Source organism: Pyrgilauda ruficollis, unplaced genomic scaffold (genome assembly GCF_017590135.1).
Source record: "Pyrgilauda ruficollis isolate IOZ18807 unplaced genomic scaffold, ASM1759013v1 scaffold59, whole genome shotgun sequence".
Taxonomy (NCBI): domain Eukaryota; kingdom Metazoa; phylum Chordata; class Aves; order Passeriformes; family Passeridae; genus Pyrgilauda; species Pyrgilauda ruficollis.
The window spans coordinates 2,737,069-2,751,816 of record NW_024527599.1 but is presented as its reverse complement, the minus strand read 5'-3'; the positions used below and the strand labels follow the sequence as shown (position 1 = coordinate 2,751,816).

The 14,748-nt window shown below is 43.7% G+C and overlaps 2 protein-coding genes across 4 annotated transcripts; one reads left to right on the top strand and one right to left on the bottom strand.

Moving 5' to 3' along the window:
* Nucleotides 1-319: 319 nt before the first annotated feature.
* Nucleotides 320-9,934, bottom strand: SKA2 (spindle and kinetochore associated complex subunit 2). 3 transcript variants are annotated; one of them, XM_041482848.1, is made up of 8 exons: nucleotides 9,509-9,641; nucleotides 8,020-8,132; nucleotides 5,027-5,113; nucleotides 4,276-4,452; nucleotides 3,029-3,115; nucleotides 1,954-1,993; nucleotides 1,215-1,347; nucleotides 320-785 (listed from the first exon to the last, which is right to left on the bottom strand). In XM_041482848.1, the coding sequence occupies exons 3-8, from the start codon at nucleotides 5,054-5,056 to the stop codon at nucleotides 659-661; spliced, it is 594 nt and encodes a 197-aa protein (XP_041338782.1). In that variant the 5' UTR covers nucleotides 5,057-5,113; nucleotides 8,020-8,132; nucleotides 9,509-9,641; the 3' UTR covers nucleotides 320-658. The 3 variants fall into 3 exon arrangements, with proteins under 3 accessions (XP_041338782.1, XP_041338781.1, XP_041338783.1); XM_041482847.1 differs by lacking the exon at nucleotides 8,020-8,132 and having other exon boundaries at nucleotides 9,509-9,934; XM_041482849.1 differs by lacking the exons at nucleotides 8,020-8,132; nucleotides 9,509-9,641 and adding an exon at nucleotides 6,914-6,950.
* Nucleotides 9,935-10,188: 254 nt separating this feature from the next.
* PRR11 (proline rich 11) lies at nucleotides 10,189-14,293 on the top strand. Its single transcript, XM_041482752.1, has 10 exons — nucleotides 10,189-10,233; nucleotides 10,919-11,030; nucleotides 11,415-11,562; nucleotides 11,757-11,879; nucleotides 12,129-12,359; nucleotides 12,495-12,593; nucleotides 13,092-13,201; nucleotides 13,317-13,376; nucleotides 13,464-13,560; nucleotides 13,891-14,293. The coding sequence occupies exons 2-10, from the start codon at nucleotides 10,921-10,923 to the stop codon at nucleotides 13,954-13,956; spliced, it is 1,044 nt and encodes a 347-aa protein (XP_041338686.1). The 5' UTR covers nucleotides 10,189-10,233; nucleotides 10,919-10,920; the 3' UTR covers nucleotides 13,957-14,293.
* The last annotated feature ends 455 nt before the right edge of the window (nucleotides 14,294-14,748 follow it).

Here is a 14,748-nt window from a genome sequence, read left to right as displayed (position 1 = left end):
TAATATATAGAGAATAATATATAATATATATAGAATGTATAATATACATGCTATATAATATATATATATAAAATGTAAAATATATATCATATAGACATATTACACATAAGGAAAAAAATGTTATGTTTTTCACTGTTAGGATGGTCAAACAGTGTCAAATTCTGCATCCTTGGGAATTTTCAGGACCCTGTCCTGAGCTGCAGTCCAGGAGCTTGGATTGGGCAGTGCCCAGAAATTCCTGCCTGGACTGTAAAAACCCGAGGGAATTCACATCAAAGGGAAATTAATCAGGGCAGGGATCAGGGTCAGGAGTCACTTAAACAAAAGTAAAATAAATCTTTATTCAGGAATGCAAGGACAATTAAGAGGCTTGGATTATTTGCCTTTAAAACCCCCTCAGGAATGCAGCAGGGAAATGGAAGCATCACATGGCTCACAACATTCCTTAAAAATGCATCAACCATAATCCTTTAAACAGCCAAGGTAAAGTGCCAGCCTCAGTGATCTTGAACTCTCCAATTTCAAGTATTATCAACAGAAAAGTTTCTACAGAAACATGAACAACTTCCCCAGAGTGGAACTCTTGTTCCAAGAAATTCTTGTTCCTCAATAACCCAGGAGCTGTACCAAGATGCTTCTGTGTCAGATGAGTTTTTCTTCACACAGCTAATTTAACATTTCCTTGTTTGTTGAGTTCTACAAGCCCCAGTTCTCTCAGGATTTGAATTTTTGAGCCAGTGGCTTTCATATTCATCGTTTTCATCTGTGAAAGACTCAGTGCTGCTCTGTAAGACAAAAAACAACTCAGTAAAACAGGGATCAAACATCAGATCTGGCAGAAAAAGGCTAAAAAGCACATGCTGTTTAATCAATGATTCTTGTGAATGCTCTGTAAATCTCAAATTTATTCAGATTACCATCAACTGTTCTATGCCACTTCAAACCCCAGCAGTCATTCAGGGTTAAAAAGACAGAATTCCTGAGTTTAAAACTTCCTTTTTTTTGTAACATCATCCTGTAAAAAAACCCCAGCACTCACCCCAGAGAAGGGTCAGGAGGGGTTGGTGAGGGGAGGGCAGGGTTTGGGGGGCAGCTTTGGTCTCAGGGCTTTTTGAAGTTACAATATGCTTAACTAGCTGCTTTTATTTCATTTTAAAAGGCTGAAAATCTTTGCCGTTTACAAAAATCCTTTCATGAATGGCTTTGAGCCTTACCTGTTGTTCTGTACAACGAAATGGTTAAATAACCCCTTGTAAAAATAATTCAAGTCTGCTAACTTGACAGTGCTTCTGATGCTCCTGGGCACACTCATAAATGTTTCCTCAGTTAATGGGGTGAACTGGGCTTCTAAAAAATTGGAAACAGAAGGTATTTGTTAAAAAAAAAAAAAAAGGAAAATATTTGTTTCTTCAGAAATTGTATCAAAGATAGAAAGTGCTTCCATTAGTGTTTGATAACACCCCTAGGTGGGACTGAAGAAAGATTTTCCAGCAAGAGACAGGAGGGAAAAGACAATCACTGGATCTGGAGACTCAGTAAAAAAACCATTTAATTTGAGATCTGTTGAGGATTGACAAATTTGGTCTGTCAATGACCAGCTGGCTTTGTTTTTGGTTTTTTTTTTTTTTAAACAAACCAAATCCAACTGTGAAAATTCCTTCCTATAAGCAGGGATAAATGAATTTAAAAAGAGCTATTTCTATGGTAAGACCACCATTTATTCCAGAGCTTAAACACAAGTTTTCCACTTCAATCCCACTGGAAGCAAAGAAAAACATCCCAGAAACATGGCAGCTATTGCTGGCATGTAACTAAGGGGTCAGGTCCTTCTAGTAAAGTCTAAATTCTTTCACACAAAAGCAGCAGATACTGTGAGTGAAAACAGTGAAGTTACTGCCTATCACAGCCTCTGTGAGAAGAAATCAGTGGGAAGTTTATTTTTTCAGCACTTACCTTCAGCTGAGTCAGGGACTGTAGATCCTGGGCAGGATGGCTAAAAATAAACAATAATGTCAGTATTTGTTAGTGTTTTGGGTAGAAATCTTTCTTTACACTTTAATTTCTCCATGAAATTTACATTAATTACATTTTACCACTGGATAACCAAGGATCTTGCAGCCACCGAGGTCAACAGCAAAATCTTAGGGATTAAGCAGAGCTTAAAATGAAATTAAGTTTAAAATGGGTACAGAAAGATTAATGTGCAAGTCAGATGAGCCTCTCCAGCTCTGCAGCAGGGATCTGAAAGCACTGCACGTGATTCAGAATTAGTGATGGACATAAATGGAGAGCATTTCTCAAGGGAGGAGCAGATATTTGCAAACAAAGGGTGAGTGAAGCTGCAGGAGCTGGACAGGCTCCATGCAAACCAACTGTGGCAATAAAGGGACACAAAGTGAGGTCTCCTGTGACAGTGGGAAGTGGGGAGAAATAGAAAAAGGTCAGTCAGAGAAACACCTCTGTTAACCTTCTTTGGTATTTTTAATATGAGACCCAGAGCAAATATTTGCAGATAATTATATTGGATAATTACATATCAAGCTATGGGAGAATATCTGACTTTTTAACAAATTTTAATTTAGATCTAAGTTCAACTGCATTGCAGTTAGAATAGATTGTTGCTCATATCCCAAAATTTGTTTAATATTTCACAGGAAATTAATTTTCTCCCCATATTGGTTTGAATCAATGACATCCCTCACTCCCACCCAAATGTTTCTTTATCAAGAAGATCAACAAGAGCAACCAACTGCATTCCCAAGAAACATAAACACATCCCAATTAAAAAATAACAGGAACAAAGTCTTCCATCAAAACTAATTTCTCTTTTGTGGACCATCTAATTGGAACAATTAAAAAAGCTTAATCTGTATAGAATAAAAATGAAAAGGTTTGTTAAGGAACTTCATCCCATTTCTGAAAAATTCCATTTGAGAGGTATGAAATCACAAAATCAGATTCTGCACTCAGCTGAGCTGCACTTGGCATTAAAGGTTTCTGGAATACTGACATTCCATGCCCCAATTACCTGTTGCACTGAAAATTCCATTTCTTTCCCAGTTTGCAAGTTTAACTGCTGGGCTGCAGTCTGCTCTTCTGCTGACAGAGGTAAGCTCTGGGAAAATAAGAAAAAGCAAACACAGAGAAGTCTGATCCTTCAGTTCCTGAGGTGATGATATTTACAGAGAGACTCAATGTTTGTGCAGCCCTTTGCTCATGGAAACTGACAGTAGACTCCTGATTTCCTTCCACTGAAAGCAAATGTACAAGCAAAGTGTTGCTGGAAAATCAGCCATAATCCTCCTCTAGCACCAATACTATAAATTAGTCAAGAAAGAGAAATTTTTCAATTAAAAAAAAAAGGTATTTAATTTAAAGACTTTTATTTCTCCAGAAGTGTAATTCATTTTTGGTTTAGGAAATATAAAAAAGTGCAAGAAAATCTTTACCTAAAGCTCTCAAGAGAAGGGTCTCCCACTTTGAGAAAATCCAAGTATAAAATTATTTTGGACAGAATATCCTTGAAACACAGTAAGACATGATCTGTTTTCCTTTCTGTGACATATAACCACTGTCTTTTAAATCATCATACAGCCCATTTTGTCTATCAAAAGTTACCAGTAACTGTTGGCAGATTAAACCCAATCTCCAGGCCCTGTCACTGGAGCACTGATCTAAATCACCTCATTTATAAAGGATCAAAATTAAAGTTTTCACCTCTTCAGTGAAAAAGGGAAGCAGTGTCTGAAGACCACTTAAGAAAATGTTGTTTGTTGCTGAGTTTTTTACCAATTTAAACATTATCTTAGGAAAAACAGCTTTGGACTAACAGCAGTCCCAGGGTGTTTGTTACAATGGTTTAACTTTCTCCCTTTAGACAATGAATTTGCCATTTAAAAGCTTTTTAGCCTTTTAAAATTGGTTTCACTTTCTGTTTTCTTTAAGGTGTGCACTTCCAAAAACCTGTCAGTGTGGCCGTGGGACACAGCTGTGCACAGAGGTGTCAATTCCTATAAAATTACCCAAATTTTGTCACTCTATTCACACTCCTGAGCTCCAAATCTGAACACCACTGATTTTAACTGCTGGGGATTGGGATTTACAAAAAAAAACCTCCAATCCTGCTATCATTCCTTTTGGGAAATTGTCTCCTGATCTTCTACAAGTCTGCACAAACAACAATTTCCAGTGGAACCAGGCGTGGCACGTAAAGGTTACAAAGCTGGTGTTCATTGCCAGCAGTGAAAACAAAGTGATTTAAAATGAAAATACCACCTCCAGCTCTGTTTGCTGCTGCAGTGCCTGAACTATCTTCATTGTTTTCTCCAGGGCAGCACGGATGCTCTCCATGGATTCCTTCTGCTCCAGGGAAATTTCTTCCATCCGGGCACACAGGGATTTGTAGCGGGATTTCAGCACCGGGAGCTCCTTCAGGAGAGCAGCTGGATCCTCCTGTGTGAGTAGAGCATTTAAATTACACAAAATGATAAAATTCACGTGGCCACACTTCACTTAAAAGTGTAGGTGTTAGACATTTAACATGAAATGATCCTTTACAGTGAAAATGTACAGGAGAAAAGGGCTTATTTATAAAATCCTTTATGTGATGTCATTTATTGTTTTCCTCTCATCTCCCCCCGCCCCAAATCTGAATTTAGTCACTGCTTGTTGGCAAGTTTATCTTGGTTCTCAGAGCAAGGGTGAGTTTTAGCTCATACTGGAATCTGTAACCTGAATTTAGGTGCTAACACCACTGATTTCTCAGAGCAGAACATGGGAGAATTTCACTATCCCAAGAAACCAATGGAGTTTGGTTTGAATTCATATTAGGCCACTTATCTTGATATATGATACAGGAAATTAATAATAATAATAATAATAATAATAACAACAACAATAACAACAACAATTACAATAGCCTGAGTAGTTGAAAGAACAGCCACATACATTATTTCAGGTTTAAAGAAAAATACCCATTTATTACCAACTTCATGCAATAAAATTGAATTTAATCTGAAAATACTACCTCTGCTGTATCATCAGGAAGACTTTTCATTACTTCAAACTCCACTCTGCGCTGAATATAATCCAGATCAGATTCTGCTTTCTGGAACTAAAATATTTAAGGTCAGGCACAGTGTATTAAAACCCAAAAACTGCAGACAAGCCCCAACCTGTGTTTCAGGAAAGCAGGAGGCAGCTTCCTCACTTTGAAAAGCTCAGAGACCATAAAAGTTTTCAAATTTAATTTTTCTCAAATACAAAGAGTTCTGTTAGCAAAACTTACAACAATCAGTTATTTACACAGAGGAGATTATGAGTAAATTCAGGATCCAAGAGTATCATCAGAGCTTTTATTAATAATCATATTAGGGATGTGTTCCTTCTGATGGTTTTAATGTCCACAATACATTTTATTATTCCCTAATATACCAGACTGACTAACAGCTCATAAAATGGATGACATCACTTTTCATTCCTTGGGATAAATAAGCCACCAGAGAATTGTCTAATTGCCTTGTAAAACAGTCTGCTGATAGCATTACTACTTAATTAATTTTAGTCTGCAATTTTAATATCTGTTAAAGACTTCCACTTTCAAGAAAGGCAGTTTTCCCAGCTCCCAAGCAACTCATTAACTCTTTGACATAATAATTCAGTGATTTTACAGTCACAGAAGAGACAATGATGAAAGCAAGTTAAAAATGGAAAAATGGTTGTGACTTCCTTAACTTGCTTTTCTTTTGAGATTAACCCCAAAGTGACCATTCCAATTATGATTTTTTTAAGGATTAAAGGCTGTATTTGTTATAAAGGAATAAATATCCACAGTCTGTGGTCAGGCTGGGATTCCAATATTTATGTTTTGGACATCAGCCTTAAGGAATGGCCATTAATGCCTTTGGGAGTCTGGAAATTCAGCCTGAAGGAGCAGGATTTGATCCAGGACACTCTCCAATAAAAGCTTCTTTCTGAGGGGGTGATGGATGATGTTCCACACACCTCCAGCACATTTTCAAATAATAGCTTGAGAAAAGGAAAATAAATCTACTGAAGAGCTTGAGCATCTATAAATCAGGGGGAAAGCTTTCACCCAGTGCTGCCATAACTCACCATCTGCCCAGCAAAACTCCTTCCCACACCTGCCCCAGAAACCAGCCAGGACAAAATCCAAGAATAAAATACTTTTTCAGCACACTGTACATTTTTAAAGAGCTCACAAGGGATTTCTTCCCTGACTGCTCAATGGTTTCTGTTCTCCTCCACTAAGAAATATTTGTGGGTTTTCCTTTCCACAGCAGGCACCTCAAAATTTTTATTTTTTGCTTTTTGCTTTTTTCATTTTTTTTGCTTTTCTGGAGAAAAGCAAAGAACTGATCCATTCGATCAGTTTTTGGGAAAGCAGGCAACAAAAACTGCTTTCAAAATGACCCATTAAATATTCAATACTGATAATTTAAGATTTCCATAAGGAGCTAACTAACATACTGTGATTCAGGACATTAAAAACTGGATGTGAAGCTAAATGTGGCCAGAATTTTAAGCTTTGTGAAGACATTAACACAGTTCATTACGACTGCTTTTATTGTTGTAAATATTTATTTCTTGCTGCATTTCAGGAAACATCCACCTGCAAAAACCCCCCCTTTAATATTCTAGGTCAGAAGCATTTGTAGGATGATTATTTTACAATAAACCACAGAGAAAATGCAGGGTTTGATGTGTAAATTTGTAATTTACTCACAGGTTTAGAAGAAAATGTTAGAAAGTGAGTGAGGCCAGTGCTGAGGGCTCTGCTCTCAGATGCTTTGACAATACTATTGCACTGCTCTCTGTATAGCACAGTAGTGCAATAAAGTCAGAGCACTCGTTAGCAGCAACAATTCTGGGCAACAATCAATCACACACTCACCAAAAATTGGGAAAAAACCCCACATCAACTCAGCCAGAGGTTTCTGTGGATGGTGAAGAGCTGGATAAGGTTAAAGCTCACCAAGTCCTAACAGGCACACACACAAAAATTCACATTATTATTATTTTTATTAGTCAGAATCTGCCATTCCACTGATCATGAGGGGGGAAAAAACCCCAACCACCCAACAAAACGCTCAACAGATCTGCCAGAAATTCAATTTCAAACTGTTTGGTGCTTTCTAAACTGGAAATTCCATTTCCAAGTGCATTTATTGCTTGGATTTGCCTCACAGCAAGCTAAGATTCCAGACTGCCATCAGATAGATGTTCTCAAACTGCATTACAGGGAATATTTTCTAGACAGCAGAGTTTATTTTTTATAATTTCCAGTGCTGAATCACAGCAAAATGCACTTTAACACTCCTTGGCCAGCTCTGGGGATGTCCTTTGCCAGTGGGGGGTGAGAACACCACCACAGGCAGGGTTTGTTCCACGAATCTCAGTGGAGATGGGCATCTTTAAACACAGCAATAACTTCACATTGAGAGCTGGAGAACTCTCAGGGGTGGAAGCTGCTGATATATTTTTAAAAAAAACACCAAAAAAATCTGGGAATGGAGTGGAGAGAGGGGATTTTTGGGGATGTACACAGAGCTGAGTCACCTGGGCCATGTCTAAGACAGAGATGATGGCATTTGTCATTAAATGGCCAACATTCCTCCTTAAATAAAATAAAACAAAATAAAATAAAATAAAATAAAATAAAATAAAATAAACCAGTGGCAATCTCATTTGACAGCTGTTTTGCGGTCTCAGACAGATTTTGGGCTTGTATATTATTAAAAAGAATACAGAATAATGCAGATTGTATTGCTGGCCAATGCCCTTTTAACATTGCACTGCTTTTTGTGCATCATCACCAGTAGTACAACATAAAAAGGGCACTGGACAGACACCACTCAGGCCCAGAGGAGGTGCAGGGTCCCAAAAAACTGACAGGAATGAACTGCACTGCTCTGAATGAAGCACTGCCAGCTCTATGATCTTTTCCATAATTAATCTCACACTCTGGTGGTGCTCCTGTCACAAATAACCATTGATTACCTGATTGGTTTTATTATTTTCATGCCCATTGTCCTCTTCAAGCTCCCACTAATTAATTTATCCCTGCTTCCATGAGACCAAAAGGAAGCTTTCCATGAAATTCATGTCAAAAGCTGCAGGGAAATAAGAAGTGTTGTTTTATCACACTTCTGTGGAGAGAGCTGGCTTCACAGGAAATCCAGGACGGGGAAACAACAAAGCAGGAGGGAAGGCAAGAGACACAAAGCTGTGAAATGTGAGATTATTCTGAATTCCAGAATAAAAAACCCTGCTAGCTGAAAGGGGGCAAAAATACCTCTCTGTTCACAGGTCCTAAAATGAGAACCACTTGAAAGCATGACTTTCAATGAAACACAGAAATAAACCGTGACAATAAATAAATTAATTAAACATCTAAACCCAAGCACCTTTAAACATATTTCTAAATTAAACCACGATTCAGAAAAAAATAGAGAATACTAGATATGGGGAGATCAAGCTTACACTATGGGCAAAAATGGAAAAAAAACTGTGTGGAAGGAAGATGAAGGTCTGAGGGATTGGTGGAAGATGAAGGAAGGGGGATGAGGAAGATGAAGGTCTGAGGGATTGGTGGATGAAGGAAGGGGGATGAGGAAGATGAAGGTTTGAGGGACTGAGGAAGCTGAAGGTCTGAGGCACAGGGAACTCGGCTGTCTGGGCACAGCTCCCCAGCGTGAGGAAACCCAGCACAGCTTCCTGGGAGAGCTTCATTTCTGCCTTTTTTCCACTTTTCAGGAGTGGGGCTGGCAGAGAGGCCATCATTCCAGCCCCGTGCTGCTTCAGGGGCTGCCTCAGAGCAGCGAAACGAGAGAAAAGCCGCGAAAACTCCGCGATTTGGGGCTCGGCAGGCGAGGGCTGAGGGGCCATCGCCCCGCTCCCCCCGCGCGCCCGCGCGAATGGACCAGCCCAGCCCGCCTCTCTCTCACCCCCCCGCAGCCAAAATGGTCCAGCCCAGGTGAGCGCTCCACCCTCACCCCCCTCTGGGGAAAAAATGGACTAGTCCGCGAGCTCCACTCTACCCCGCGCCCCCCCTCCCGCCGCGGGGACATGGAGCGGCCCGGCCCGGCCCGGCCGCGTCCCCCCGCAAGGCGGGCAATGAGCGCGCCCACCGCGCCCCCCCTAAAGGTGCGCGGGAATGGCCGCGCCCTGCCCCGCGCCGAGGGGTGAATGGAGCGGCGCAAGCCCCGCCCCTCGAGGGGGGGGGATGGAATGGACCGGCCCGGCCGAACCCGCCTGACCCGGACGCGGCCGGCGGGCGCCCCGTCGAGGGCGGCGCGGGCCGCGCTCAGGGCCCGGATGGGGAACGCGGGCGCGGCTGAGTGGCGGCTCTTCCGTCGCGCCGCGCCCGCGCGCCCGCTTCTCCCTCCCTTCCTCCCTCCCTTCCGCGGCGGCCCCGCGCCCTCCGAGGCGTCGCCGCCGCCGGCCCGCGGCGCGGCCGCCCCTCAGCGCGGCCGCCGCCCGCCCTCACCAGGGTCTCGAGCCTGGTAACCGCCGTCTCCATGTTGAATAGTTGACATTCCTCAGGCGGCGGCGGGGAGATCCCCACCCCCCGCGCCGCGGCACGGGAGAGTCGGCGGCGCCCATTGGCCAGCTGTCACTCGCCGCGCGCCTCCCATTGGCTGGCGGCTCGCGGGGCGCGTTCGGCATTGGCCCGCGGAGAATGTAAACCCGCTCCGAGGTACGGGCGAGCCCATTGGCCCGGAGTGGGCTCCGGCCGTGATTGGCCGGGGTGGGGCGCGCGGCGCTGGCGGGAAGCGGCGCGGGCCCGTCCGCCGCGGCCCTGAGAGGGCGGCGGCGCCGCTCCCCGTCCCCGCTTCTCTCCCGGTTGCGCCGGTAGCCGCGGCGGGGCCGCTCCTCGCTCGGTTCACCCCGCCGGCCTTCCCCAGCAGAGCGCTGCCCGCAGCCGATTGGCGGCACCGAGCCCTCTCGTCCAATGGCGGCGCCGCTCGCCTCAGCGCGGCCGGGCCGGGGCGGGGCAGCGCCGGCCCCTCTCCCGTGGAGCGCGGGCGCGCCTCGGCTCGACAGCCAATCAGCGAGCGGCTTACATGCGCCGCGTGGGGGGGCCGGCAGAGAGCGGTGCTGCCATTGGCTGGGCGCGGCGCGGGGAGCGGTTTGAATCGGCGGCGGCGGCGGGCGCGGAGCGCGGCCGGGGGGACGGGGCGGCCCCGGGACACCCCCGGGACACCCCCACAGGTGTGTGCGTGTGTGTGAGAGAGAGAGAGAAATCCCCGGTCTCGGTGCGGGGTCCCGGGTGAGCGGGACTGGCGTGTCGCCGATCACCGGTCAGGGACCGGCCCGGGCCGCCCCCGGCATCCTTCCGTGGCTTCTCCGTGTTTTTTGTCACCGTTCTTCCCAAGCGTTGTTTTCCCCAAATTCAGTACTTGGCACGTCAGCTTAACGAAAAACTGAACATCCGTTTATTTTTATTGTGCTTACATATTAATATTACATGTTTTAATGTGCTTACATACTTGCAAGGTTTCTATTTAGTTGTTAATATTTCTAGTTACTTTCTTGTGTATTTATACCTATTTATAGTATTATTTAGAATATATTTTTCATGTGTGCTTATTTAACTAATTCATATTATTATATTTACAATAATTATTTATGCTATCTATGACACAATAGAAAAGGAGAGGAATAAGCCCATATAAAACGGTGCTTCCTCTGTGTAAGCACATCCCCATGGATCATATGAAATTAAGGATGTATTTTCTATCCCTGGTCCATGATAATTCCACCAAGGCAGCTGTGAGTAACCTCTGACTGGATTTCTGATGTGCAGCCTGTGCTGTTCCCTTTGGTGGCAGCTCTGTCCCAATGTATAATTTGATTTATCTCTCTACATCCATTTGAAATGTGTCTTTTTCCCCAGTAATGGCAAGGTATAAGAAATGCAAACGAAAACGAAGAGCCCGAGCAAAATTTCCACTGGAAAAGAAGAGAAATGCTGCAGCCCCCCAGGGCTCAGTTTGTCCCTCCCTACGGTAAGAGGCTCTGCTTGGATTTTGCCTTCCCACTCCATCCCTGGGTTTGCTGTTTGCTCCCAATGGCTCGTGGAAAAGGGGCAAAGATTTGTGCCAAGTACGTGGCACTACATGGCATCTTTTGGTTTGACCTTGGAGATCTTTTCCAACTATTTATGTTTCTATGATTAATAACCAGGAAAAGCAGTTTGAATAAAAAAGTATTTCCAATAGGATTTCCCCCATCCTTTACTAAAATGTATCTTGGCCTTTCCAGCTTTCTGTGATCACATTTGCTCTGTTGTTACCTGCTGGTTCCTGCTTGTAATTTCCACATGATTGGTCACAGTTCACTGTTTTAAAGGTTGAGATGATAAATAAAATTCTGGCCTTGTTCTGTTGCAGGTCACCAGCTCATCTCCCTCTGAACTCCTCACCAGCCCCAAGGTGCTCCCAGTGGCCTTTAGCCTTGCCCAGTGTAAAAAGTGTGGTCAGACCCTTGGCAACAGCAGCATCATTTCTGTATTGGTGGTGCCAGAGCAGGATTGCACAGGTATGTCCTTTCTTTGATATTAGATTTTTCTGTTTTAAACTGGGATTAATGCTGTTTACTGAGTGGGAATTATTTTACTGTACCAATTTCTTTTGTTCTGTTAGCACCCCTCCTAAAAATCAGATGGATCTTCAGAAATATCTGAAGAAAATCAACACACAAATACACATAATCTGCTTTCTTTTTATGCTTAGAGCTTTCAGGTGGTTAAAGACACCATATTTCCATCACAAATCTACTTAAGGGAACTAAATGCATTCAGGGAGAAGCTGGAGAAGTTGGAAAGGGAATTCTCCAAGCTACAAGGAGCCCTCCAGGTCAGTGTCAGTCCAGCTGGGGCAGGGTGACATTGGGATGAGGAATTGTGCTCAGTGCAGATCCACTGAGGTCTGAGCAGCTCCTCAGGGGCATCCTCTGCACTCAGAGCTGCAGAACTGCTGCTCTCTCACAGCAGGAAGGTTTCTATCTTTACAGCTCAACCTTAGCCAGCACCTTTGTTCTCTAAAATCCCACCTGCTTCTGCTGGTGGATTTAATGTTCTCTTTATTTATTTCTGTCGCTTTCAGATGAACGGAGCAGCAGCTTTGTCTTCAGAAAGTTCCCTTTGCCAAAGGTGTCACAAGCCAGTCCTGGGTGCTCCTGTGGGGACACAGATGGATCCTCCATCCTCAGCATCTGTGCCTGTGTCCATCCCCCCTCCTCCTCCTCTTCCTCCTCCTCCTCCTCCACCGCCGCTGCCTCCACCAAAGCTGCCTCCAGCACCTCTCCTCCTCCAACGGGGCACAGCCTCTAAACTGGTAGGGAATCAGAAGGTTCCTCTGTTTTTTATTTCCTGAGTTCCTTTTGGATGTGGATTCCTCAGCACATCACTCTCTGTGAGTGCTCAGTCACTTTCCCTTCCTCATTTCCCTTCCAAACCCCTTTGCTTTCAGGCACCACCAGTGAAAAAGGATGGGCCCATGCACATCACCCTCAAAGACCTCCTGAATGTTAAACTGAAGAAGACAAACAGCAACCTGAGAATGGACAAGGTAAACTGGAGGCTGAATCAAGGGAAAATCCACCCTGGAAGTGCTGTATTTCCTGCTCTTTTTTTGATAAATTGATTCTTATCCAGTGATCAGTTTCAAGTGACCATTCTAATTCTGCACCTGGGCATTGAAAGGGAAGAAATATAAAGTAACAAACTCCAATTTCACCTGGCACTCAGGACAGCTCTAATTTTACATTAAGGCCATGAAGCTTCCATGCAGCTTTGTGTGTTATCAGTAGATTTTTTGGACTTCCTTTTGGCCAGCTGGAACTTTGTTTGCAGAAAAAAACCCTCTTGTTTAGGTTGGTTTTGTTGTTGTTTTTTTCCTAAATAAATATATTTTTATCCAAGGCATGTTCAAATCTTAATAATTTTTTAAAAGCATAAAAGCCATAAACCACAAAAATCTTTCAGATTTATGAAATATTAAATGGATTTCAGGGTAGTGAGACCTTCTGAAGTTTTATCTGGGGTAACATTTCTTTCCTTGCTGTAGGAGCAATCACCAGTGAAGCCACGCAGGGCATTAATTACAGTCACAGATCTACAGAGTGTTAATCTGAGACCTAAATCCAAGCCATCACCTCCTGCTACAAAATCTGTAATGTAAGATGTTTTCTTCCTTGATTAGATACTAGATTTTTCTGTTTTAAACAGTGATTAATGTTTTTTACTGAGTAGGAAACATTTTATTGTACCAATTTCTTTTTTTTCCTCTTAGTACCTCCCCTAAAAATCAGATTGATCTTCGGAAGCATCTGAAGAAAGTCGATATACAAAGGTCTGTTCTTTTCTGTTCTCTTTCATTCTGTTTTTTAATCTAGAAAAACTAGAGAACCAATCAAACTGATCATAATTGCCCTTTCAGAAGTCCTGGTGGCACTCCTCTAAATAGTAAAGAAAACACTGAATGTGGCTCTGGGCTGACCCCAATAATGACACGGGCACTGCGGCGCAAATTTCAGGCAAGTCACTCTGTCCCTCTTCTTGGAATCAGAAAGTGGCTTTAAAGTCACAGAATTCCCTACTGATCTAAGAGCACTGCAGAATGGACATGCCATTCTGGCAGGTTATTTGACAATCCCAAGAAGAAAAATTGCTTTTTTGGTGCTTCAATGCAACTTTCAAAGTCATAGTTCCACTTTGCAGAAGGACAAAATGTGAGGGTTAATAGCATCTTTTATTTTACTGATTTGTTGTGTCTGTTTTAAGGTGCCAGCTAAGAATTGCACTGTTTCATCTCAGTGATAATGAGCTCAGATATCCAAGTTCTGACCCTTCCCTTCTTTTGACAGATGGCTCACCCCAAGAGTCCCTCGCCTGCACGGCTGAGTGCTGCAAACAGCTTTGATGAAAAGTAAAAAGGAAAGTAGGTTTATGGAACAATTTTCCATTTGTACTCAGGAAGCCACTTGAATCCCATTTTTATCACACTCAGGCACATGTATTTGTAAGTAAATGTAATGCACAGGAAAATAAGGCATTATGAAACCCTGTAAAGCAGATTGTGCTTTTTATCCCTCTCTAATGTCTCTCAATTTGGTTGCATCTTCATTCATAATGGAAAAAAAATAGGAAATTTCCCAAGTCTTTTGACATCTGGGTGCTGCTGAAGCAAGGACTGTTATGTTTCTAGCACTGGTGCTGCTTGTCATACAAATATGTGTTTGCTGAAATTCAGTATTTTTGTATCTTTTTTTTAAACAAAAAACATCTTGACGGTATTTGTACAGTTTCAAAGAAAAACAACAGTTGAACGCACTAATATTAAAGTGCTGTAAGCTTCAACAAACAGTTCGAGTCTGTGGCTACAAATGTAAGAGGCCCTTGCACTGTGTATCACCGGCTGATCACGATTAAAGGCGAGGAACTCAAAGCCTCCTTGCAAGCACGGTCCACGGGATGGGCAGAGCTTGTGCGTGTCCCGCGGCTCAGCTCAGGACCGGGGCAGAGCGGTGGCACAGCCCTGCCCGGTATCCGGGCACGGTCCGCGGGGGCGCTCACAGCCGTGCACACCGGACCCTCGGGGGCGATGGGGACAGCGGTGCTCGCTGCCACCTCCGCCGCTGTTCTGCCCGCCCCGTGCCCGTGTCCGCGCCCTCCGGGGCGGAGCCGCTCATGCGCGGGGCCGGGGCCGGGGCTCCGCCGCTTCC